This window comes from Girardinichthys multiradiatus, chromosome 9 (genome assembly GCF_021462225.1).
Source record: "Girardinichthys multiradiatus isolate DD_20200921_A chromosome 9, DD_fGirMul_XY1, whole genome shotgun sequence".
Taxonomy (NCBI): Eukaryota; Metazoa; Chordata; class Actinopteri; order Cyprinodontiformes; family Goodeidae; genus Girardinichthys; species Girardinichthys multiradiatus.
Genome location: NC_061802.1, coordinates 10,179,706 through 10,205,800, shown reverse-complemented (window position 1 = coordinate 10,205,800; position 26,095 = coordinate 10,179,706). Strand labels below are relative to the sequence as shown.

The 26,095-nt window shown below is 38.1% G+C and overlaps 1 protein-coding gene across 1 annotated transcript in view; it reads right to left on the bottom strand.

Annotated features, from left to right (window-relative positions):
- The window catches only part of hmcn1 (hemicentin 1), a 142,618-nt gene that overhangs the window by 77,172 nt on the left and 39,351 nt on the right, over positions 1-26,095 (bottom strand). The window contains exons 12-25 of the mRNA XM_047374373.1: positions 17,791-17,932; positions 14,170-14,297; positions 13,967-14,080; positions 13,609-13,767; positions 12,299-12,490; positions 12,126-12,221; positions 9,528-9,655; positions 9,291-9,435; positions 6,744-6,856; positions 4,374-4,533; positions 3,980-4,145; positions 2,934-3,061; positions 1,211-1,462; positions 23-118 (exon numbers count right to left, since the gene is read on the bottom strand). Of these exons, the coding sequence (XP_047230329.1) occupies positions 23-118; positions 1,211-1,462; positions 2,934-3,061; positions 3,980-4,145; positions 4,374-4,533; positions 6,744-6,856; positions 9,291-9,435; positions 9,528-9,655; positions 12,126-12,221; positions 12,299-12,490; positions 13,609-13,767; positions 13,967-14,080; positions 14,170-14,297; positions 17,791-17,932 (2,019 nt within the window). The remainder of the gene's footprint in view (positions 1-22; positions 119-1,210; positions 1,463-2,933; positions 3,062-3,979; positions 4,146-4,373; positions 4,534-6,743; positions 6,857-9,290; positions 9,436-9,527; positions 9,656-12,125; positions 12,222-12,298; positions 12,491-13,608; positions 13,768-13,966; positions 14,081-14,169; positions 14,298-17,790; positions 17,933-26,095) is intronic.

Genomic DNA, 26,095 nt, shown 5'->3' with positions numbered 1-26,095 from the left:
GTGAGTGGAGATTTTACAGCACCTTTGGCAGGGCAGGGGAGTTCAATGCGCTGGTTCAAAACTCTCTCCTGCAGAGGGCTGTTAAAAGGGGGCTCCAGGACCTCAACAACAGGGGGTACTGAAAGAAATATAATAAGCATTTCACTAAGACACAAACAGTTTGTCACTGTCAACACCAAAGCTAAATAACAAATAGTTCTCAGTCCATCACACATAGGTGGAAATGCAGACATTGAACAATACAAGAGTTTCTGGTATACATTTTTGTTTTACTTGTTTCATTTGTTGAATAACTGTTGGCAACTCCTGTAATTCTCTTGTTCATTCCTGTATATGTGGTATTAAAGATTGTCACTTTATTCAGCACACTGTCAAATTGCTTTTTAACACAACCGGCCAATTACATGCCAGCAATTCAATGCATTTTGGAATCTAGACGTGATGAAGATGACTTGCTGAAGTTGACATTGAACATCAAAAAGGAGAAGAAAAGGGATTTCAGCAACTTTGAAATGGACATGGTTGTTGGTGTCAGACACACTGGTTAGAGTATTTCACAACTCCTGATCTACTAGGATTTTCAGACACAGACATCGCTCAGGTTTACAGATGATGGTCTAAAAAGGAGAAAATACCAAGCGAACAGCAGTCGTGTGGACAGAAATGAGCAGACCTGCATGATGAAAAGGCAACAGTCGCTCAAATAACCACATGTTACTACCAAGGTGTATGAAATTCAACCTCTAAATGCACAACCTTGATGGGTTACAGCAACAGACAGTTGTACAAAGTGATACTACTGTCTTCATGAAGAAAGCCATTGTTAAAAGAAATTTACAGGAAGTGATGTTTAAAATCTGGCCAACATGTAAAACTGTCTGGAAGAAAACTGAGGCAACAATTTAAACAGACTCACCTTAATCTTAATTCAGATTCAATCAGATGGCAGGGAAAGCATTTAGAGTAAACAACATAACAACAGTGATTCATCCTGCCTTGTGTCGCTTGTTCATGTTGGTAATGATAGTGTAATGGCATGGGAGAGGTTTTCTTGGCTTACCTTGGGGCCCCTTGGTACCAACTGAGCAATATTTATAGGCCTACTAAAGTAACCAACACCTAGCTGAATCTATGCGATGAAGAATTAAGACAGTTCTAAACGCAAAATGGGGTCCAACTTAGTAAGTTGTTCTTAAGTAAAGAAACCAACCTTGAACTTGAACTTTAACCCGAGCCTGGTCCTGGCCTGCAGTGTTGTTGGCTGTGCATGTGTAGATTCCTTCATCATCAAGCTTAATATCCATCAGTATTAGACTGCCATACGGTGACACAGGATAGCTTCTATTATCTTTGGTCCAGCTGAGAGTCGGCTCTGGGACCCCTGCCACCACACAAGCCAGCTCTACCTGATGACCAACCTGTACCTTTATCACTCTTGGGCCTGGCTGGATTTTGGGAGGAACTGCACAAGAGAAAACAGGTGAGAATATTTACAAAACCTATAGCTACCTCATTTTTAACTACATGTTATCTATGGACCTTTAATTTCAGCTAGAAATTATTAGTTCTGATGTTAATTTCTAACTACTTCTGAGCTGCACCAGCTACATAGGTCACTGTGGGTATTGACTGGATCATTTTGACAGAATAAAACTAGAAAATGGATCCTACAAATTCTATGTTGAGAAGCTCAGATTAAACCAAATAATTAGGTCACATTAGGTCAAGAGAGAACAATAACATCTTCAGTTATCTCCCATTTCAATAAATATTTGTTCAAGCATCCAAACTTTCTTAAAATCTTTTGAAGTGGTATTGATCAGTGTTGTAATACTTTACTCTTTCAGAAGGTCTTCAGAAGGAAGTTTTTCATTGCACATTGACTGTTTATCTCTTAATTTCAGCTTAGTCTTTTCACTCAAGGATCCAAGTATCCCAGCGTCCACCAATCCATCCAGCCAGCCATCCATCCACAGATAATAAAATAATAGAACATGTCAAGAATGCTCCTCTCCATGGTGAGAGGAGCTGAGCTGAAAAGCAATAACAATATTTATGACTGGATGATTAAATTGGTCAGCTAGGAATAAAAAGGCTCGTAAACTCAACTCCTTAACCCTGGCCAGGGAGGAGGAGTGGTCGCAGGATAGAGCATTCGTATGGGCAGGAGGTGGGGTCTGTTACTGTGGGCCACCACATCAGCTACTCCTGGGGTTCTGCAGCTCATGGCTTTTGCAGGGGTGATCAATCTGCCTGTATCACTGTTAATATTCAGGTAATATTTGCAGTCTTCATGAGGGTTTCTATCCTTTGAATTTGCAGGCATTTCAAGGTGGTGGATGAGTTGGAGGCCAGGTGGAGAAAGTATCCTTTGCTCAGCTGTGGTCAGTGGGGGTAGTGGGTTTATTGTGAGGTCGCATGGCCTTGCTGGGAAGTGGAGGTCAACTTGGGTGGGATGGTGGGTCTTGGCTAATGTTTGCCTCAGGGATCCGTGATGTGACTTGTTGCTGTTTTGGGGTTAAATGAGGGTACCATGCATTACCACCTCCTGACTGTAACTTCCAGAAACTTCTGCCTCTACCTTTGTTAAAGTTTTTAACAAAGCACTCTCTATAAGATATGTAACAATTTTTCTCATTGTATGACAATAAATCAGAGTAAACTCTTCCTGTTTTAGGTTAGCTAGGATTTCCAAAAGTATTATTTCTTCAGAATTACCTATCAGAAATATATAAAGACAGTTAAAGTCCAAAGAACAACTATTGATCAAGCTCACCTTAATAGATCACAAAACAATCTGTCTGCTTAGAAGCAAATAAATCTGGTGTGATTTAAGACATTTGCACAGTATTGTATGTAGCAGTTTTTAAAATATTTTTTTTTAGTACTTGCGCTATAAAAAATCATAGGATTTTGGCCATTCTCTAACTTACCTAAAACACTCAGCTTGATGGACAAGGTCACGTTACCAGCAATATTTGAGGCAACACAAACATAAAGTCCACTGTCTGAAGCTCTGGTCTCCAGGATCTTCATCGATCCAGATGGAAGCTGAAGATGCCTGGGAGGAGGAAGGACACATTGCCTTACTGTACACACACAAGAAAAAACATCAATAAATTAAAATGCAAAATACAATTCTCGCCTAACTATTATGCTAGCAAACTGCCAAAAGTGTGAAAAGCAAACTCAGTGCAACCCTAATTGTTTCCACTCAATGATGTATGCAGTTATGACTCCAAACAAGTACCATAATATTTCATACTAATCTACCATTAACCGTAATTACAGTTACCTTGGCAATTCACAGGCTAAATGTAGGTTTGCCTTGTTATCTTAGACAGCCTCAAACTTTACCCTGAGGTCAGGAAAGAATGACAGGGAAAAAGCACTGTAATTTAGATAGCAGCAGAGTTAATTCAAACCAGTCATTTATATGAAAACAGTACAAACTAATTATTTTTGCAAAGGGTTTTTCTTTTCAATGTAATGGTGAAAAATTGTAGTTAGTTGCAAGAATGTTTGCTTTGCATCATCTTCGCTTTTGACAACACTGAGAACTGAGAAAGCAGTAGTTGCAGATGTTTTTGCCATTTTGCCTGACACAGGGTTTTGCCATTTCAAACTTCAAAGCTTCTTTTGTCATATTTTTGCTTCAGAAAGCAGCATATGTTTCCAGTGTGACAGGTCTGGGCAGCAGACTCCAGCCTGTTTAGCCCCTGGACTCCTTCACTAAATTTCACTGTCATAATACTCACAGAATCTGGTTTGGCGCTGCCGCTCTAAAATAAGCAAGGCCTTTGTGTGTGTAAGGCGTCAGGCTTCCCTTAAAAGAGCTTTAACTTAGGTTTGTGTGTAAGCATCAATGAACTATGAGAAATGACAATTATTCTAGATTTTGTATCATTTCCTAGAGTGAAATAAAATAAAACAAAGGACTTCAGTTCTCCACGTGTGTTTCATATTAGTAGGATTTTACCTTGGGGAAAAGGGCGAGATGAGCTGTTTCTCTTTCGCCCAGCTAAAGGTGGGTGGTGGGACACTGTGAACATCACATGGCAAAATAATATCCTCCCCCTTGATCACTGACATCCTCACAGGCTCTCTTAAACCTCCAGTGCCACCAACTCCGGGTTTGGGTCGGACTAGGACAGAAACCAGGGACAAATTTAGAGGTGATTAAAATATTTGTGTCAACAAGCAGAACAACCAGATGTACTTCTATTACATATAATGATTTTAACGGATTTAATGAAAAACATGAAATACTAACATCTCAGCTACTACCATCTATATCATATGTGGTTTGAATACTTCTGCAAAACGTGGTACTTTAAACTGTTTTAGGTTTTTAAAGTCAATAAGATGGTTACCATAGACTGTGAGCTGCACCTTCCTGGATGCATATCCAGCTGCATTGGTAGCTGTGCAGACAAACTCTCCAGTCTGGTTTCCAGAGGGAGACGTGATGAGGAGGCTACCATCCAAATCCAAAGAGAAAGCTGGACCACCCAAGTTCAGCAACTTCCCACTCTGAAAGATTGAATCACAGAATGGAGAGGACAGGGTTTAATGTTTATTTCATTTATTTATCTTGTCAAAACACTGGTTACCAAAAGATTATTGTCCAATTATCTACTACTACTAAATAAAATTGTTGTTATTAAAGAAATTGTGATCATACAAATGAACAAACCTAAACACAAAAAAGGTAAGGTCATGTCAGTTCATCAGGATTGTTTTATATGTATACAGACCTTCTGGCTCATATAAGACTTAACCGTTACAGAAAGAAGCAGCAGAGAGTGTCAAAATAAGGTGAGATCTTTCCATGTAATCCATGCAACATTTATTAACTGCTCGCAGGTAAATCCATAAAACTTTCAATAAATATCCTTTTGTGTAACCCATGCAATAATTATTAAAATACACAGTTGAAGCAGTAGAGAGTGAAACAAGCATATTCTCATATTCTGGGACTGAGAGACTGGAGAGGCCTGTGTGAAGCCACATATTATCTGTCTTATCTTTTGCAGAAATATAAACAAGTGTATCCAAAGAAATGATGTATGATGATTTTACATTCTTTTACAAGTATTAAATGAAATTAGTAATCTTTGATTATCAAGTTAAAAGATGTATGATTGAAATGTGATTAAGAACTGATAATTAAGGTAAAAACATTAAGGTTTGAAATTCTCAATCAGCTATATATGAAATAAATATAACGTTGATCAGTTATGATGTATGAATAAAAAGAATGAAGTGATGGTTTTAAAACTTTGTTTTAAAGTAAATGCAGAGAACTGAGAATGGAATGTGTAATACTGACAGACAAGTCAGTATTACAAGTCGTCTTTGGACCGAAGTCTTTAAAAAGGAAACTGCTTAGTCAATCACTTAACCTGGATGGCATTAAATTGACCTCCGATAATAAAGTAAAAACCTTGGTGTTATTTTTGACCAGGACATGTCATTTAAATCCCATATTAAACAGGTTTCTAGGATTTCCTTCTTTCACCTCCGGAACATTGCCAAAATTAGAAATATCCTATCCAGGAGTGACGCTGAAAATCTACTGTCTTTGGAGACATATGACAATAAAGTTTCTGTTTAACCATCAAAGTCTGGAGCATCAGTGCCTGCCACTTAAAGGACGAAAACTGAAGATTAAGTCGTATTCCCTTCAAGAAACCACTCGTTACCAGAAGAAACATCTCCATCAGGTGCATGGATGAGCCTCCGTCTTCAAAGCCTCTCCAAACTCACTAGTTTCAGTATCAGGGAAAGACAAGTTGAGTTGATTGATTCATTTCTATTATTGAAATTATTTTGTGTTGCTGAATTTAAGCTGTTACTGACCCCTACAAAAGCGTTACTAATTAAAGAAAGCATATAAAATTCTAGTTAAATCGTGGACATTCAATTATTTGAGTCACCGTATTTTTGGTTTTTCATTGGTGGTAAAAAGTCTTGTTGCCTGGTTCTAAGATATTTTAGGAGGTTTTTATAGGTTGCCTTAGACAAGTTTGTTAAAACAGCGCCCTTGAGGCTCATGCCGAGCCACTAAAATTAACCTAGCCCATATACCAAGAGCCAGTTGTAACATTAGGGAATGAGCAGCCGTGAACAAAAGTGACTGTTGAAGGTGTGGATGACTGCTGTGGGCTACTCAGTCGTCCAGACCTCCAGTTGAAGGAGAGCGAGACTTTTGTATGAAGGCTGTCAGAGGCTAGGCCAGTCATTTCCCGACACCAGCTTAAACAGAACTTTCATTGAACCTGCTTAGTAAGATCTTTCAGGTTTAGGGAAGTCCAGACCCGTTGGATGGAGAGCTGGATTGAGCAATCCCCTTAGACATAGGGAAGTAGGAGGGAGGGGTTAGCTCATCGGACAACGAAAAGAGCCAGCCCTGAATTTAAAGGAATATGTTTTAAATATATATATCTATTGCCCCTTACACTTTTACAAATGAGGAATAACAAAAATGAGGTTAATGTAGAACTCATTACTATGAAAGAGCCTATCAGTAGATTTAGACCTTTTCTGAAAAGCCATGGAAATCAACAGTACGGTCTCCTCCACCTGAAACTGATAAAGAGCTTAGCGCTGCTTTTAACTGATCAACCTAAACACAAATGAGTATGTTTTATGCCTCAAGAACTAAGAAAAACATAAAAGAAGTGAGTTGCCATTAATCCACGGGATATTTATTCTAAGGGAGACATATTGTTCATACAGACCTTGCTCCAAGTGATATCTGGACTTGGTACTCCACTGGCACGGCAGGGCAGAGTTATAGGTGTTCCTTCGATGATGCTGAATACTTGAGGGCCATGCTGAATTGTGGGGATCACTGTGGATATAAGTATAGATAAATATGTAGATTGAGCATGATGCTGCACCTTAGTCAACCCTGAATATCAACTAGATGTATTTAATTCAAAATAAACAATGCTGCTATTATTAAAAGTGGTCTTACTTTGCTACAATACAATATGTGCTGGTACACTGGGGGGTGCAGACCCCACACACCCTGCACACAAACTGTTTAGGCTTTTACCTTCAGGTGGCGCTACATAGCTCTGTCTGCTAAAACCAGACGGCACAGAGGCAGTTTCTTCCCTCAGGCTGTTTTCCTGATGAACATTTGACAGTCAGAGTTCCAGAACAACACCATGCATACTTAGACTGATCTCCCATTATATTCTAAAGTCAATTGTGTATATATGTACATTTAGAAAGATATTATTTATTATTGAGAGCAAAGTGTACCGGAGTCAAATTCCTTGTTTGTCTGTACAAACTTGGCAATAAAGCTGATTCTGAAAAAGTCTGTAAATAAAAAATAAATCAAAATATACAGTGTTTAACTCTTACAATATAATACAGTACTGTAAAGAAATACTTGCCCTCTTTGAGATTTCTTTAATTTTTGTTTGTCTTTTGTTACATCTGAATGTTTTAGATCATCAAACTAATGTTAATATCAGACAAAGATAACCTGAGTAAATATGTCATAAATCCAAAGCAACCTGGGCGCATGTGAAAAAGTAAATGCTCCCTAAATGTAATAACTAGCTATGCTGCTTATTGGGTGGCTTTTGCCTTGATGTTGATGTTTACATTTTGATTGACATCATCTGAATTGAGTAATTAAGAGCTGCTTACCTTATTGCTCTTAGAAAATGTTTACATAAAGATTTGGTTCAGTCCACCATTCTTTCTCCATCTTCATTGCAGCAGAATAAGAAACCTTATTACTAGTAGAGGTTAGCCAGCAGTCGTCTCTACTTTGTTTTGGTGCCATTTTTTAAAGTTGCATGGCAGACTGTAAAGTTGTGTACAAAAACATTCAGCATGTGTTCCTATTTTAATTTGGTACATTTACCTGCCAAACTAAAAGGCCAACATTTATTGGCATAAATACATGCACTATTAACCCCTAAGTTATAGATGTAAATAACTTTGTTATAATAACTCATATGTTATTTTATTTCTTTAGACCGGGACATAATGTGTTGTTTTTGAGATATTTCACCCTACTTCATGTTGTCAGACAGGTTCTATTTAGCTGATTGTTTGATCCTCTAGGTCTGGCAGCAGTCAGTCCTAAGTGTTTATAGTGAAACTGAACCAAAAAATGTTTTTAGCCACATCTAAGTCATAGTTTAAAAATGGTGGCTGTTCACATGGTTAGTTTGGTAAGCTTATTTTCAGTCAAATCATTATTTCAAAACAGTTTTAAATGATTAGTTGGGTTATCTTCGTGAAATAGTAAATTTAGTCTGATCATCTGAAACATTTAAGTGTGACAAAAAAGAAAAAACAGAATAAATCTATAAAGGGTCAAATACTTTTCCATGCTTCTGCAGTTTTCAACTTTGTTGACTGTTTTAGTGTTGTTCAATAATGTTTGGAGAAACATAAAATATTAAATAACATATAACATCATTTTTAGTGTGCATTCTTTGTAGACTGAATTAATATTAATTAATTAATACATTTATATTTCTTAAATGTTAAAGCACATTTTGCCTCATGCTGACAATAAAAACACTAAGCCTCAGGTCTAATTTCATTTTAAAAATGAATAGGACTGCTTTAAAACTTCAGAATTCCTTCTTAGCTATTACTACCCTTAATGAAGTTGCACAAATTTTCATTCATGACAAATCTCTGCAGAAAAGGTGTAGCAGACATCCATAGCTCAGCTTGGCGATTCTGTAGGCAGGACAATTATTAGTAAAACAGTCCACAAATTTGTCCTTCATGGGGGAGTTTCAAATAGAGCCCCTTATGAAAGAAATCCATGAGAACACCTACTTGTAGTCTGCTACCAGCCAGATAGCAGAAAGAGCAAATATGCAGAAGAAAGAGCTTCTGCTCAGATGACACCAAAATTGAACTTTCTGGCCTACATGCAAAACGATACATGAGTGGTGGAAAACTTTCAGCACACATAATCCTGAACACACCAACTCCATGGTGAAATATGGTGATGGTAACACCATTCTGAGGTGATACCTTTCTTCAGCAGGGTGCCAAAAATAATAAAACAAATAATTTTTTTTCCAGACAGGATGTCAGGAAAAAAGCATTTCTTTATATTCAACAAATGATAAAAATAAAACAAAATTTACACCCTGATTAACATTAACTGCTTATGTACATTCTGGCAAATAACTTGACAAGAATTCAGAAAGCTGGACCAGATGTTGCTCAAAAACTACTGTAGTTATCTTTGTTTGGTATGTTTGTTGCGCATGTCAGTGTGCTGGTTGCTCTACCATGAACGTAAACGGTGGTTGTATGGTTGGTGGCTCCAATAACGTTCTCAGCCAAGCAGGTGTAGTCACCCCCATCATCCAGCTGAATTCTTTCAATATGCAGACTACCATCCCTCCTCACTGTGACATACTGGTCTGGGGTCACCTAGAAGATTACAGGAAGGAGAGACTTAAAACAATCGTAGGTTATTTGCATGAAAGACCAAAAAACTAAATATTTCTTTTTTGTGTTCCCACCAGGCCATAGTTGTGGAGCCATTGCCTTTCTGGCAGTGGATTTCCAGCCAGCAGCACGCAAGGAAGAGTTAGCTGTTGCTCCTCGACCACGCTGATAACAGGTGGACTCATTGCAATGACAGGTTTAACTTCAAAGAGAAACAAGACATAAACATGTTAGGAATTTCTTCAAGCATAAACTAACTTTTCTGCAAAGCTTGGATAATGTTTGCAATTATATTTGATACCATACATAAAAATTGTTATAAATAACTGCAGGTAAGGTCAAAATTCCAAAAATATACACAAATTCATGTACAAAATGCAGAAAACAGCAGACAGAAAACTGAATACAAAGTGTAAAAGTAATAATTTCTGATAGAAAAACAAAGGCGTACGTTCCACTGCCAGTTTTAAAGAAAGCATGTGTATTTCATTTACTAACATAAGCAGGTGCAGCAATTTCTACAGAGAGATAATTCTGACCTTAGTAAAGAGATCACTGGCCCCCAACAATGACTTGAAACATAGACACAGTTACTACTTGCATCTACTACTTGCATCTCTTGCATCTTATAAAAACCCTATAATTTGCCAAAAACAGAGAATTATTTGCTCGGTTTTACCTGTATGACAGCGTAGAGAAAACTTTACATGCATATTTGTGTTTACCAGACTATTCTACAAAAAACATAAGTAGTCAGGCAGTCAACCATGGTGGGAAACACTTTCAGGGGTCTTTCCTTCTTTTCTGTAGACGACACGTTTGTAGCATAGCTACGCATGCTTTATCGCAGCTATGTGCTCACAGCATATTAAATACTGAAATTGACACTACTGAAAAAGCAATTAGATCCTAGTTCTTAAATTAAAAACAAAAGATTTGAAATCATGTTCCATCACTCATTTTGCTTTTTCTGCAATAACTGAAAAACTAAGACCTGTTTTAGTTAAAAACACTAAATGCCTAAATATTCATGAACAAAGCGCTGGATTTAATTCCATTTTTAATTGGTACCATCTGCTGGTTTTCTTAAGATATTTTACTGATTTCTTACATTTATTTAGAAATTTAATCTATTTTATTTTTGTATTTTGGTTGCAATGGGATGTAAATCTTAATCAAACTGTATTATATATTGGAGTGGACTGAAATGAAAAGGTCGTTTGGTCCTTTATTTAGAAGGTAGACAGGCCATAGCTAAAACTCTAGTCAATTAATTAAACCACATTTAAAACAAAGTGCTACGTTTCTAAAGCAGAACAGCTTTTTCTATAGGTTTTGTATGCAAAAGATAATGGAAACTGCAATGAAATGTTTAATGAGAAGGGTTATCAACAACAAACCAGATAATAAAGTTAGCCTATCTCCACAGCAAACTGTGCCATATAAAAACTGCAGGAGCAAGATGTGAGTTTATAGAAGACAGTAGCTGTATTTTTCAAGTCATACATATTTATATAACTTCGATGAATTTGATGATTACCCTTAATTCCATTTTAGGGAACACAACCTTTGACACACACACTCACACACACACACACATGCACACACACTTACGACAATCATTGGAGATTCAATAATCTTCCCATTTTATTGTGCAAATAAAACATGTGTGTGTGCTACGGCAGTGGATGTTCGCATTCAATGAGGTAACCTTTTTAACCAGTAGGGAGAAGGGGGGTAGTGGGGTGCGTAATATATGTCATCTGGGTGTGTTTGCACTTTCTAACCTTTGCCCCATATTTAAGGACTCAATTTGTGTCCACTGGAAAGAAGCTAATAGTGGTTAACAAGGCACATCTGTTCCCACACATGTGTTAAAACATGTCAATAAACACACTCGACTGGATGAAGGCCAAAACAGACAACACACTCGGAAAGATACAATGCAGGTACTAAAAGTATTGTAATTTGTTCCAGAAAATGAACTGATCCTAAAGAGGAAATATGAAAACAAATGGCAAAATCTTTCAGAAAAAATGCATTTAACAATTTCAGAAAAGGCATACATTTGTTGGACTAAAATCTTTGAAACGTAACATCCATCCATCCATCCATCCATCCATCCATTCATCCATCCATCCATCCATCCATCCATCCATCCATCCATTTACATACATACCCACCCACATGGACAGACACACTGTTTGGGCCACTGCTGCAGTGTGATGATAATATTAGGCAAATGTCCACTACAAAAGCAGTTGTACTGAACTACAAGACATGGATTGTCTTGTAGAGCTTGACAAACATTACCAACAGCACCTCCACTAAACTCTTGCTAAGATCAATGCAAACCACACGTCACAAACACTCTTAAAGAGACAAAGACATGCAAAACTGTGCTTAGAACAGATGCAAGTATTCTGGTCCATGAGCTGTCCAGAGGATTTAGAAAGATGTAGAAAATTTGATCAAGATGACAATGGCCAGCAGAAAATGTGAAAAATGTTTAAATGCATCAACTTCTAGGTGTTTATTGGTTCTGAGTCGTCATTTATTTACACATATCCCCACTTACCTTGGGCCAAAAATGACAGTTAAAATACCTCCTTTTATAAGACACACTGACAATTTAAACAACACAATCCAGACATGTTATAAATGGATTTTACCAAGTCCTGTCACAGTGATGCTAGCCTTGGTTTGGATCCTCCCAAAGCGGTTTTTGGCCTCACAGATATACTCCCCTTCATCTTCCACCCATAGATCTGACAGAAAAAGGAAACAATAAAGAGAATCATGTATTTTTTTACCCCATTATACAAAACTGACTTAGCAGACTTACTAATTATGTGTAGGTCCCCTTTTCTCTGTGAAATAGTGCTATGTGTGTGGGGCCGGTTGACCAGAGAGGAGCCGTCCTCTCTTCTCCATGCGATCTGCGGTGTAGGATACCCATACGCTTGACAAGACAAGGTCACGTTGGAGCCAATGTCCACTACTGCATTTGATGGCTCAAGAGTAAATGTAGGTGGAGCTGGAGTGGTCAAGATTAAAGATGAACAAAAATAGTGATGAGAAATGACATGTACGTATGCATGGAAATACAGTTTCTTCATGTGAAGGTATTTAGGAGCCAGCTTCAGCACCAGTTTTACTGTAAAATAAGATTCCTTAGGATCCCACATACACTAGGGCACATTACAACTCAGCTTACTTATTTAACCTTGTTTAAAAGTCAGTCACATTTTGTTATTGTTTCGTCAAAGACATTCATTAAAAAACAAAATTAGAAAAGGTCCAGTTATAACCTACAGCGCCTAAAGTGCACGATTTAAGACTCTTTGTTACCACTTGCATCTATTTTTCTTGATGCTGTAAAAACCCCCATCATATTTAGTTCATTAATTGTCATCCAACTGAAAAAGTGTTTCCTAAAATATTCAACTTCTGACCCACAAAATAAAAACTGTAGAGATGTTTGACACTAATCATAGTTTATTGCTATAACTATTGACAAACCATTAAACAAGGGATAAATGGAAAACCACAACAACAACAAAATACTCAGATGTACTGTTTTTATCGGTTTATCACAACTGTTGCTATTATGATATTAGAAAAAAATTTTAAACTTAATAATTTGATTTCCAGACACAATCCTACACGGATCACAATACAGGATCCTGACCTCTACTCTGGGAACCACTGGTGTAAAGTATCTGAAAACCGGGAAATATATCAACAACACCTTCTCTAGAAAACAGCTGCTAGCTTCATCTGTATATATATAACCACAAAGAAATTTATGACATTATGCATGTAAATCCACTGAGGAGTTAAACTGAAAGACTGGAAACTTCATTTACCCTACTAGAATATGCCATTCAACTTTGATCTGCACAAAGAAGATTTTGTTACTTTTTCTGAAATGTGCAACCTTTGCCCATATTTTATGCTACCTTTGTATATAATGTTAGACTAGGTGCTAAAAACCTTTACATAAACAAGTAACAGCTGATTTTATGATGCAGAATACAAGAAAAAAACTAAACATTTAATGAAGCACAAGGGTTTTCTGGTGGCAATGCATAGAAATACAAGGAATTGCTTTAACTGTCAAAGGATGAATTCATAATATTTACCAATACCTACTTCCAACATCCAGATAGATCTTCACTGAGGAGGAGCCAGCAGCGTTTACAGCCACACAGGAGTATTCTCCAGCATCCCCTAAGTGGGCTTGCTTTATGGTTAGTGTTCCTCTTAATTTGTCCACCTCCAACAGAGACGAGGAATGGAGCTGTATATTACCTAGCAATTACAGCAAACATAGCAAGTAATTTGGATCAGCTTTTAAAAGGGCAGTTTGAAACACAAAACCTAAACAAAAACATATTTTCTGACTATGTACTTAATTATTTCTGTAATTTAAATGGTTTGGGTCTACCTCAACACCTTATTCCTTCTTTGTATTTGTCTAGTAAACATTTAATACCTTTTCAAGCTTTACCTTTGTACCACCAGATCTCTGGCTGAGGGATCCCGGATGCTGAGCAGGACATTAATGTGGTTTCTCCAGTGTTACTGAGAATTTCTCTTAATGCTGCTCTTACTACAGGAAATTCTAGGAAACAAGAAAGTGTAAAAAAAAAACACCAACACATCAGGAACATAAAAGGCTAAAGTATATAGTCTGATAATTTGAATACTCACCAAAATATGTAAGGATGGAGTTCATTGTGTCAGTACCAGCCTGATTACTGGCCAAGCAGCCATACACCCCTCCATCCTTCTTCTTTGTGTTTCTTATAACCAGAGTGCCATCAGGAGTCATCCTGTATCTAATAATCAGATACAAAATACAAAATTTTCCTTTTAAATTTGACCCAAACACTTGAACCTATCAAGAAAGGCGTTTCTTATGGTGGACGACAGGTGCAAATGTACAGCAAAAAGCTAAACGCATCACAAATGGCAAAAAAAATGCTGCAAACACATGAATGATGCAAACTCCAAAATACACAAACGACAAATGCAACAGAAAAATGCTGCCAAAGACAAATGCTTCAATCATGAATATTGACAGAATCAAACACATACAACCAACAAAACAAATGTAGCAAAAACAACAGTAAATTAAGAAAAGCTGAAAGCTTGATCCACAATCGCAGTCGATAACCCAGTCATATGGGGCCAGATCCTCAGTAAAGACATTAACAGCCCAGAAGACGGCTGGAGGAAGGAAAGATGTATTTTTTTCCTTCATGTCTTTTTTAAACATGTTGTCATAGTCTTTTACAATATTATAAAACAGCATCATATTTTTGTAGGTCATATTAGTGTGCCCCCTAATGGTCTGGTTTGCTGCATTTTCCCTTTTGCTTTTGTCTATATTCTGTGATTGCAGCATTTTCTTTTGCAGCATTTTTCTGTTGCATTTGTGTTTTTTTTGTGTGTTTGTGTGTTTTGGAGTTTGCATCATTTATGTGTTTGCAGAGCATTTTGCCATTTGCAGTGAGTTTGTTGCGCATCTGCCCCTATTGGCCAACGTAGTTTTTAAATAAGAAATATACAAAATTAGCTAACACGGATATTAATTTATTTGCCTCTGGTTCAAATTATGTTATATTACATTGCTCCAGCCAAGAACCTACCACTGAGTGCACAAAGTTGACTGTGTGCTGAACATGTTGTCATGTAACACGCAAGTTTTGTGATAAATACAAGTAAATTAATGAAAATATACAAAATACAGGTCCTTCTCAAAATATTAGCATATTGTGATAAAGTTCATTATTTTCCATAATGTAATGATGAAAATTTAGCATTCATATATTTTAGATTCATTGCACACTAACTGAAATATTTCAGGTCTTTTATTGTCTTAATACGGATGATTTTGGCATACAGCTCATGAAAACCCAAAATTCCTATCTCACAAAATTAGCATATCATTAAAAGGGTCTCTAAACGAGCTATGAACCTAATCATCTGAATCAACGAGTTAACTCTAAACACCTGCAAAAGATTCCTGAGGCCTTTAAAACTCCCAGCCTGGTTCATCACTCAAAACCCCAATCAGGGGTAAGACTGCCGACCTGACTGCTGTCCAGAAGGCCACTATTGACACCGTCAAGCAAGAGGGTAAGACACAAAAAGAAATTTCTGAACGAATAGGCTGTTCCCAGAGTGCTGTATCAAGGCACCTCAGTGGGAAGTCTGTGGGAAGGAAAAAGTGTGGCAGAAAACGCTGCACAACGAGAAGAGGTGACCGGACCCTGAGGAAGATTGTGGAGAAGGGCCGATTCCAGACCTTGGGGGACCTGCGGAAGCAGTGGACTGAGTCTGGAGTAGAAACATCCAGAGCCACCGTGCACAGGCTGTGTGCAGGAAATGGGCTACAGGTGCCGCATTCCCCAGGTCAAGCCACTTTTGAACCAGAAACAGCAGCAGAAGCGCCTGACCTGGGCTACAGAGAAGCAGCACTGGACTGTTGCTCAGTGGTCCAAAGTACTTTTTTCGGATGAAAGCAAATTCTGCATGTCATTCGGAAATCAAGGTGCCAGAGTCTGGAGGAAGACTGGGGAGAAGGAAATGCCAAAATGCCAGAAGTCCAGTGTCAAGTACCCACAGTCAGTGATGGTCTGGGGTGCCGTGTCAGCTGCTGGTGTTGGTCCACTGTGTTTTATCAAGGGCAGGGTCAATGCAGCTAGCTATCAGGAGATTTTGGAGCACTTCATGCTTCCATCTGCTGAAAAGCTTTATGGAGATGAAGATTTCATTTTTCAGCACGACCTGGCACCTGCTCACAGTGCCAAAACCACTGGCTAAATGGTTTACTGACCATGGTATCACTGTGCTCAATTGGCCTGCCAACTCTCCTGACCTGAACCCCATAGAGAATCTGTGGGATATTGTGAAGAGAACGTTGAGAGACTCAAGACCCAACACTCTGGATGAGCTAAAGGCCGCTATCGAAGCATCCTGGGCCTCCATAAGACCTCAGCAGTGCCACAGGCTGATTGCCTCCATGCCACGCCGCATTGAAGCAGTCATTTCTGCAAAAGGATTTCCGACCAAGTATTGAGTGCATAACTGTATATGATTATTTGAAGGTTGACGTTTTTTGTATTAAAAACACTTTTCTTTTATTGGTCGGATGAAATATGCTAATTTTGTGAGATAGGAATTTTGGGTTTTCATGAGCTGTATGCCAAAATCATCCGTATTAAGACAATAAAAGACCTGAAATATTTCAGTTAGTGTGCAATGAATCTAAAATATATGAATGTTAAATTTTCATCATAACATTATGGAAAATAATGAACTTTATCACAATATGCTTAATATTTTGAGAAGGACCTGTATAGAGGCTTTAGTCTTTGATGTAGCACTTGCAGGTTTAAGTCCCATCCTGGGTAACATTTGCTGCATGTCTTCCCCTCTCTCTCTCTGCCCCATTTCCTGCCTAACTGCTGCCAAAAGAAAATAAAGGCAACTAGCACTGCAAAAAAGCTCTTAAAAACCAATGACAAAAAATAAATTTTTAGAGACGACTTAAAAACATTGAGATACTTAAATTATCTGATGTACAAAGATAAATTATTCCACAGTTTTGGACCGGCAACTAAAAATGCACCTCTCAGCTTCCTCTTTGCCTTCAGGACAACTAACAACTACTGATCAGGTGACAGGGGAGAGCGTGAGGGAATGTACAGCTGAAGCAGACAGATACTATGAGGCAAGGCAATGAATACATTTAAGTACTAATAAAAACATTTTAAAATTAATTCCAAGGCAAACTGGATGCCAGTGAACTGGAATAATGTGATCTGGCTTTTTTGTATGGTTAAAAGCCAAAAAGTAGCATTCAAAACCAACTGAGGTCGAATAAAGACTTTTGACTGAGTCCAACAGAAAGTGCATGGCAGAAGTCTAAATGAGCCGTCATAATCAAAATGCTGCTACAATGGGAGCAGCGCTGGTGGGGTAGGGGTTTAAGGTTTTTTGTCTTCAATGCAGCAGTCCTGGGTTCAAGTCCTGACTCTGGTGACATTTGCTCCATGTTTGCCTAGTGTCAAAAAATAAAGGCCACTAGTGATGCAAAAACAAATCTTAAAAAATATGCAGTAATTAGGACATCACTATTTATATTAAAATAGATGGAAGAACAAGAACTACCTCAATTTTAACCTGTGTGAACTGAACTTTTAGGGGTGAACATGCAAAACACAAAAAACGCCACTTGCAACAGTTTGGATAAAACATTTTTATTCAAAAACTACCTGAAATGTAGAAATAATAAAACTTTATGGTATTATGGTGAAAGACTACCTGTTGGACGCCATAATGAACATGTCGTTGTGTGTCCAAACCAGACGGGGTGGAGGATAGCCACTTGCTGAACACCTAATCCTTACTTCATCTCCCATCATGAAGGTCTGATTTTGTGGCTCTACTGAAACCCTGGGTACCTCTGAAACAACAACAACAGCAAATGTTTTAATTATTCAGTAAATTTAATAAAACCATCCATTTCAGGCAGGTTAGTTACAGTGCGGGAGAAGCAGGGTTTGTAGAAATAATAAAACTTGTGTATCGAAAGACTGGAGTTAGTTTATGCTCTTGGGAAGATCAGTGAAAGGTCTTAAACACATTTCCATGTAGGAACAAGGTTTCTTCCCTTACACAGCGAATTTAGTTCCAGTTACATGATGGAGCAGAGACTAAAACTTTATGACCAGTGTAGCAAGAGGAGGCATGACTGCTAAGGCCACTACTATTATTTCACAGCACGTATTTCTTCCCAGTTTCTTCTACTAAAACAGAAAACAATGTGGAATCCGGAGAATCTGGAACTGTCTCTATATACCTTCAGAGTGATCCATGATTAGGAAACATTCTCTTCAAGGATGTGTTTTGGCTATTATATTCTCACTAACAGTTTTATCTCCAGTGTCTGTTGCAGAAGAATGATGGTGGGAATATTCTCAATGCACAGAGCTCTAAAGCGTGTTCATCAAACAAGCTGAGAACAAATTTAATTGAGAAAGAACCTTGCACAACATTTAGATACTTTGATATCTTTTCAGGTTTTATTCTCTCTTTAGCACAGTCTTTTATTGGATATATTATAAATCAAAAGGGGTAAAACAAAACAATCTGTAAAGTGGATTAGTTATGAAGGAAAGTATTTTACACTGGTGCTTTAAATTCAGTCACTGAATTTTGAAACATATGCAGATATAACAGATGGTGCAATAAAACAACTATACACTCCAAAAACGCATGATGAAGACGAAGGAACGCAACAGACAGGTTAAGAACTAATTGTGAACATGTTTAAAGCAAGGTTACTTTTTAAAACAACATCCCAGGCTTTAAACACCTTACTGAGCACTGTTAAACCAATAGTGTGAAAATTGGAAAAGGATAGCACAATCGCAAACCTACCAAGACATGGCCGTCAACCTAAACTGAAAGACTGGGGAGAGAGTTAATCACAGACACAGCCCAGATGCCCATTGTAACTGTATTGTAATTGTATTGGACTGCATAGATCCACAGGCCTGAGAGGAGAATCCTTCAAGAAGCCGGCCTTTGTGGAAAAGTGGCAAGAAGAAAGCCATTTACGAAATCTAGTTTGCTACAAGTCAAGTAAGGGAAAAAGCAAAAAGGTGGAAAAGGGTGTTCTGGTCAGATGACACCAAAACTGAACTTTTTAGCAGTCCTGAAAGAAAAACTCTTAGAAGTTGCAAAAGACTTAAAGTTGGGATAGTGTTATTGTTCTACATTCCAGTACGACAATATGGTGTAGATCAAAGGATGAAAAAGGCAAGTGTTTGCATGTCCTAGTCAAAGTTCCGACCTATATTCATCTAGAATAATTAAAACTTAATTAAAACCAATGTTCTCTGATGTTTTTCATCCACTCCGACTGAGCTTAGAATATTTAGCAAATAAGAATGGGTAACAATTGAGTGTCTAGTTCTGGAAGGCTGGTACAGACATACCTAAGAGGACATGTAGTTTTAACTGAAGTAATGGGTGTGTCTACGATACTCAGAAAAGTAAAACTTGATTTGATTTATTTGTTTACTAAAAAACATGAAAACTTGTTTTTTCTAATCTCTTCTTGTTACTTAAACCCATTTGAGTGTATTGTCTCACCTCAGAACATAGCTCTAAAACTGAATATACTTGAAAATGCTTCATGCTTGTTAACATATGGATCTTCATGTTGTGGCATCTTTAGAACACAAAATTGGCTAAATAAACTGTTAAAAAGCAGCTGTAAAGCCTGAAATGTGTGTTATCCAAGCCTTCTTTACACTAAGGTGTCCTTATCAGTGGGTTATTCTGGCCTGATGTTGAAGGGAACACTTCAGAAACTAGACAGTATCTGAGAGCATTTTTAGCACCTTTACGAATATGTCAGGAAGAAGTTTGTATTAAGCAATCTTTTTCTTATACTCTGATCTTTTAACTTATATTCCATCACCTTCATCTCGACCCCATCAAGTCTCTGTCATTTTGTTCTCATGATGTAATCCTTTTAGTCTGTCTTATTCAGAAAATAATGTTTGAATATCACAACAACTGACACAATTGACACAACTGACTGTTGTTCATTCACACAAATTAATCTCTGGGAAACAGAATCCATCTCTTTTAAGAACAGTGTGATGGCTTGACATTCCCGTTCTCTTCCTAAAGGTTGGCTGATTTCACCCATTTGGAGCAGAAACACTCTCTGGGTCTTCCAGATGTGTGTCAACCTGACTTACTTCAAAGCAAGGTTAATGACAAGGATATTACTTACCGGAGTAATTAAAAAGGACCTAGGGCATGCTAACAGCTGCTTTACAAAGGTAAACAGATGACGTAAAGAACTAAGGTTCACAGATTATATAATAATGTGGTCTAACAAAGATGACTGTGACTGAATGACAAGAAATAATTGCAGAGTTGAAGCGATAAAGGATGAAATCCTTGAAGGACAGTGTGTTACAGTTGTCAAGTCAAGTCAAGTTTATTTATATAGCGCTTTTCAGCAACAAGGCACTCAAGGCGCTGTACATAAGGAAAAACATTACAATGATACAGAAAATCAAACAACAGAGGTAATTTAAAAACAAATAAAAATAAAGAGAATAGAAGGATGGATACGGAAATGAAAGGAAAATTGGACTGAAAACGTAACTAATAATGTTTAGATAACACATTCAAAGGCAACTCTTAACAAATATGTTTTTAATCTTGATTTAAAGCAACTTAGGGTTGCGGCGCTTTTACAGTTTTCTGGCAGTTTATTCCAGATTAGTGGAGCATAAGAACTAAAAGCTGCTTCTCCATGTTTGGTTCTGGTTCTGGGTGTGCAGAATAGATTTGAGCCAGAAGACCTGAGAGGTCTGGGTGTTTGATACACTGACAACAAGTCTGTAATGTATTTTGGTGCTAAGCCATTCAGTGATTTATAGACTAACAGAAGTATTTTAAAGTCTATTCTCTGAGCTACAGGGAGCCAGTGTAGGGACTTTAGAACCGGTGTGATGTGCTCCACTTTCTTAGTTCTAGTGAGGACGCGGGCAGCAGCGTTCTGGATCAACTGCAGCTGTCTGATCGACTTTTTAGGCAGACCTGTGAAGACACCGATGTAGTAATCAATTCTACTAAAGATGAACCCATGAATTAGTTTTTGAAGGTCCTGCTGAGACATTAGTCCTTTAATCCTGGAGATGTTCTTTAGGTGATAGAAGGCCGACCTTGTTACTGTCTTTATGTGCCTCCGAAGGTTCAGGTCTGAGTCCATCTCTACACCCAGGTTTCGAGCCTGACTGGTGGTTTCTAGCTGTATTAACTGAAGCTGTGTGCTAGCTTTTAAAGGCTCTTCCTTTGGTCCAAAGATAATTACTTCAGTTTTGTTTTGATTCAGCTGAAGAAACTTTTGGCCCATCCATGCATTGATTTCTTCTAAGCATTTACCCAGCGCTTGAATGGGTTCATAGTCACCTGGTGACATCGTAACGTATAGCTGTGTGGCGTCTGCATAGTTATGATAACTTACATTGTTGTTTATTAACCTCCGAGTTAGGGGGAGCATGTAGATATTGAATAAAAGGGGCCCTAAGATGGACCCTTGGGGAACGCCACATGTGATTTTTGTGCTCTCTGATGTAAAGTTACCTACTGACATAAAAAAGTCCCTGACCTTCAAGTAGGATTTAAACCAGTTGAGTGCTGTACCAGAAAGGCAGACCCAGTTTTCCAGGCGCTCTAATAAAATGGAGTGATCAACAGTGTCGAATGCTGCTCTAATGTCCAATAACACCAGCACTGTGGTTCTTTCACAGTCTGCATTTATACAGATGTCATTGAACACTTTGACAAGAGCAGTCTCTGTACTGTGGTGAGCAGGAAGCCTGACTGGAAGACATCGAAGCGGTTGGTCGTTGTTAGGAAGTTGTTTAACTGTTGAAACACAACTTTTTCAATAATCTTACTGATGAAGGGGAGGTTTGATATAGGCCTGTAGTTCTGTAGTAGCAGCTTGTCCAAGTTGCTCTTTTTCAATAGAGGTTTGATAATTGCTGTTTTCAGGGCCTGGTAGAAAACACTTGACAAAAGGGACGCATTTATTATTTGTGTTAAATCCGATGTTATTACAGGCAAAGCTTTCTTAAGGAAATCTGTGGGTAAAACATCGAGACAGCAGGAAGAAGAGGTTAGTTGGTGTCCAATTTCTTCTAAGTTTTTGTAGTTTATTTGGTGAAATTGGGAAATTTTGTTAAAATCAGTTCTAGTTGGAGACAACATTGGTACTGGAGTTGATGTGGATGTGCTGACTGCCTCTCTGATCTTTTGAGTTTTTTCAGTAAAGAATTTAGCAAATTCATTGCAGGCCCTGGTAGAGTAGAGTTCAGATGCTACAGTTACAGGAGGGTTTGTTAATCTGTCGACCGTGGCAAATAATGCACGAGCATTGTTAATGTTTTTGCTGATGATCTCAGAAAAGAAGGATTCCCTTGCATTTTTCAGTTGTAGGTTATATCTGTATAGTCTCTCTTTATAGATAATATAGTGAACCTGGAGTCCAGTCTTTTTCCACCTGCATTCAGCTTTTCGACACTCCTTTTTTTCACTTCTGACTGGTGGAGCACTTCTCCACGGAGACATCTTCTTCCCAGAAACGACTTTCACTTTATGATGTCCGAGATTTCAGAATGAAAGTTATCTACCAACTCATCTACCGTGTTACAGGGCAAAGTGGAGGTAGAAGAGTAAATCTGGTTAAAGGTTTCAGCAGCACCGTCTTTAAAGATGCGTTTTCTTATCATGTCTCTTTGGCAAACTGAGTCATTGCAGATGATGCTTTCAAAAATAATAGAAAAGTGGTCAGATAGAGCAACATCAGTTACAGACACCTTGGAAATGTTTAGACCCTTAGTGATGATCCAGTCCAAAATATGTCCCTGTTTGTGTGTTTGCTGTTTAACATGTTGAGTCAAACCAAGAGTGTCACATAAATCTATTGCACTTCTGTCTTCAGGATTGTCCATGTGAATGTTGAAGTCTCCCACAATAATTCAACAGTCATAATCAACACATATCACAAATAAAAGCTCATCAAAATCACTCAAAAAGTTTGTTTTGGACGTAGGAAGCCTGTAAATATTCAAGAACATGGTTTGGACCGGGCTATTTACCTGGAGAGCCAAATATTCAAAAGAGTCAAATTTTCCCAGAAATACTTTTTTTCATTCTAATAAATCTTTAAACAAAGTGGCCCCCCCTCCACCTTTTCTTTGCTGTCTGCTCTCACACAAAAAATTGTAGTTCGGAGGCGTCGACTCTATCAGAATGGGAGCTTCATTAAATTTATGTAACCATGTTTCTGTTAAAAACATAACATCAAGATCGTGGTCAGTAATGAAGTCATTGATTAAAAATTATTTTCCTGACCGAGATCTATTGTTCCATAAAGCCAGTTTATAGTGGCTGATATTAACTCTGTGTCTGGATGTACCTGACAGTTTATGGCTTTTGTTGATTGTTTATTACTGTCTCTTATCCTTTTGGCTTTGCTCTTTCTGTCACGTATAAGCACAGAGATTTTACAACTATCTCCTATTAGGGGTCCAAGTTTTTCCTGGACATGCTCATTTCTGATAGTTACCACTGTGGCCCAGACTGTATCACAGAGAAGTGATTTGAAGGTCCTGATTAGGAGGAGATAGATTAGAAGGTGGTGGGGCTCTGCGGCATTTGAAAGATGTTGGTTTAGTACCAGGGCCTTGGCCACGGGTTGTTGAATGGAGAAGATGTCAGAGCCATTTGGCTCCCGATTTTAAGAGCTCCTTTCATGTTATCAGAGTCCAGTAAAGCAAAAAGCGGGCTCAGTGAGGAGATCGGAGAGTTCTGTGCAGTTTGGGTCGGGGTCTGGAGTGAGGGGGGTTTACCGGGGGTGTGCAATACATCACTGAAACTCTTTTGGAAGTCACTTTTTAAATACATATAAACAGGTTAAAATTGAAGGAACAAAGGTTTGCTCGAAAAAAGGTTACATGAACTTGTCAAGTTAAGGTAAAAAAAAAAAGAATCATACTAAGAGATAAAAGTGTCAGGGAGTGGGTTTGGGTTGGACCAGCTTGCAGGGAGATACTCGGGAGCCAGAAGGTAAGGTTTTGATCCATAATTTACTAGACAGGCTTGAACAGCGCAGGATACTCTGCCAGGAGTTCAGGAAGCAGTTAACAAGATATACGGAACTTACAAGAGCTGAACAGGAACTAGGCTGACGGCGATTCTAGGAATAATGCAGGAGCATAACAGGTGAATAGCAGGTATCTAGCAGAACGAGGCAATGGGGAACAAATGAAACCAGTAAGCTTATATACAGAGAAGGTGAATGGTGAAACAATGGGAACGAGAGGAGTAGTTAATCAGATGAATGCTTACAGGTGTGCTGGTCTGGTGAAGGGAACTGGGGTAATGGACGTACTGTGGTGACTGGAGCTAGGAAACGCAGAGACAGGAGGGGAAACTAACACTAACACTGGGAGGAACAGGGAAATTACAGAATAACAGAATATACCTGACTGACAGGAACTAAAACATGAGGGATAAACGAAGAGAACCATTACTATGAAAACTAACCGAGAGGGAACTATACAGTAAAGCATGGCTGGGGAAAGACTAATATTCAGGAGAACAAGTAACTGGGTAAATAATAACACAAAGGAGTCTAAGGCCAGGAGGAAGAACTAACAAAACTAAGGGGCAGGAGAGAGAACAAAACTATCCGGATGACAGAAGGGATAAACAGACATAACTACTAAACCCAAAGGAATAGAAACACCTAACTGAGAAAATAAACAAACACAAAACCCAAAATGGCACATCCTGACAAAAAGGGAATTTTACGGCCATGTCCCACCCTATAGATGTCTCTGACTGGCCCGTGGTGGTAAATAGAAAATTCAAAATTAAACTTGCTCACACTGAGCCTGGTTCTGCTGGAGGTTTCTTGTTGTTAAAAGGGAGTTTTTCCTCTCCACTGTCACTACATGCATGCTCAGTATGAGGGATTGCTGCACAGTCAACGCCAGGGACTGTCCACTGTCGCTACATGCTCATCCAGGAGGAGTGAATGCTGCAAGTCTCTGACTGGATGCAATCTGCTGGATTTCCTTAGATAGAAAACTTTTTATCCAATTTGAATAAATAACTGAATCTGACTGCACTGTTCAATGATTAGGACTAATTGGAATGTATGTACCTGACTGTTGTGAAGTGCCTTGAGAGAAAATGTGTTGTGAATTGGCGCTATATAAATAAACTGAATTGAATTGAATTGAGCTTGAAAAGAGCGTTAAGTCCACTCTACTAAATCACTCCAGGTTTTAAATACCAGTATAGTATTTTAAAAGGTAAGCAGTATATTTGAATTTGGGTTCTTTTGGGGGAACATTCTTGGTCAGGGTATTTTTTATTACCAACACAGCTGCTTTAGGAAGAGGTACGTGTTTTGACCACTGAATGAAAATGGATCAGTTAAAAAGCATTTTACAATAGCTAAATATTGACTGTTTCTGTGCATTTATGTAAAGAATACTTTGAGGTTGTAGCAGAAGAGCTACAATGTAAGATATCACAAGCTCTCTATACCTAGGTTCTGGAGAAAGCAAAGAACTGCAGCGCCATTTTGGGAGAGGGTAGGTTTATGTTAGGTACTGCAAACAGTCAGACACACACCACTCCAATCCGTCACAAACACGTTTTGTGAAAAATTTGGATTCACACATGGCCACATCTTTTTAAATATTTTCAGATGTTGATGTGCTCAACATTATTGTAAAGATTAGAAACCAGACTTTCTGAATCTGTTAATAACTCAACATTCCCCATCTGTCATGATCCTTGGGTGTTGGGCTTTGGTTTTCATTTGTGTTTGTGTTTTGGATCACTTCTGAGTTCTTTGTTATTGTTTAGGTCCTGTCATTTAATTCTTTATTATTGTTAGAAATGTCTTGCCGTAATTAGTTTATTTCTGTGTTCATTATTTTTATAAGGCTCTTCCTTCTGTGCAATGTTGGTTTGTTCTCTTATGTTAGTATTATGCCTTTTCTTTTTTTTTTTT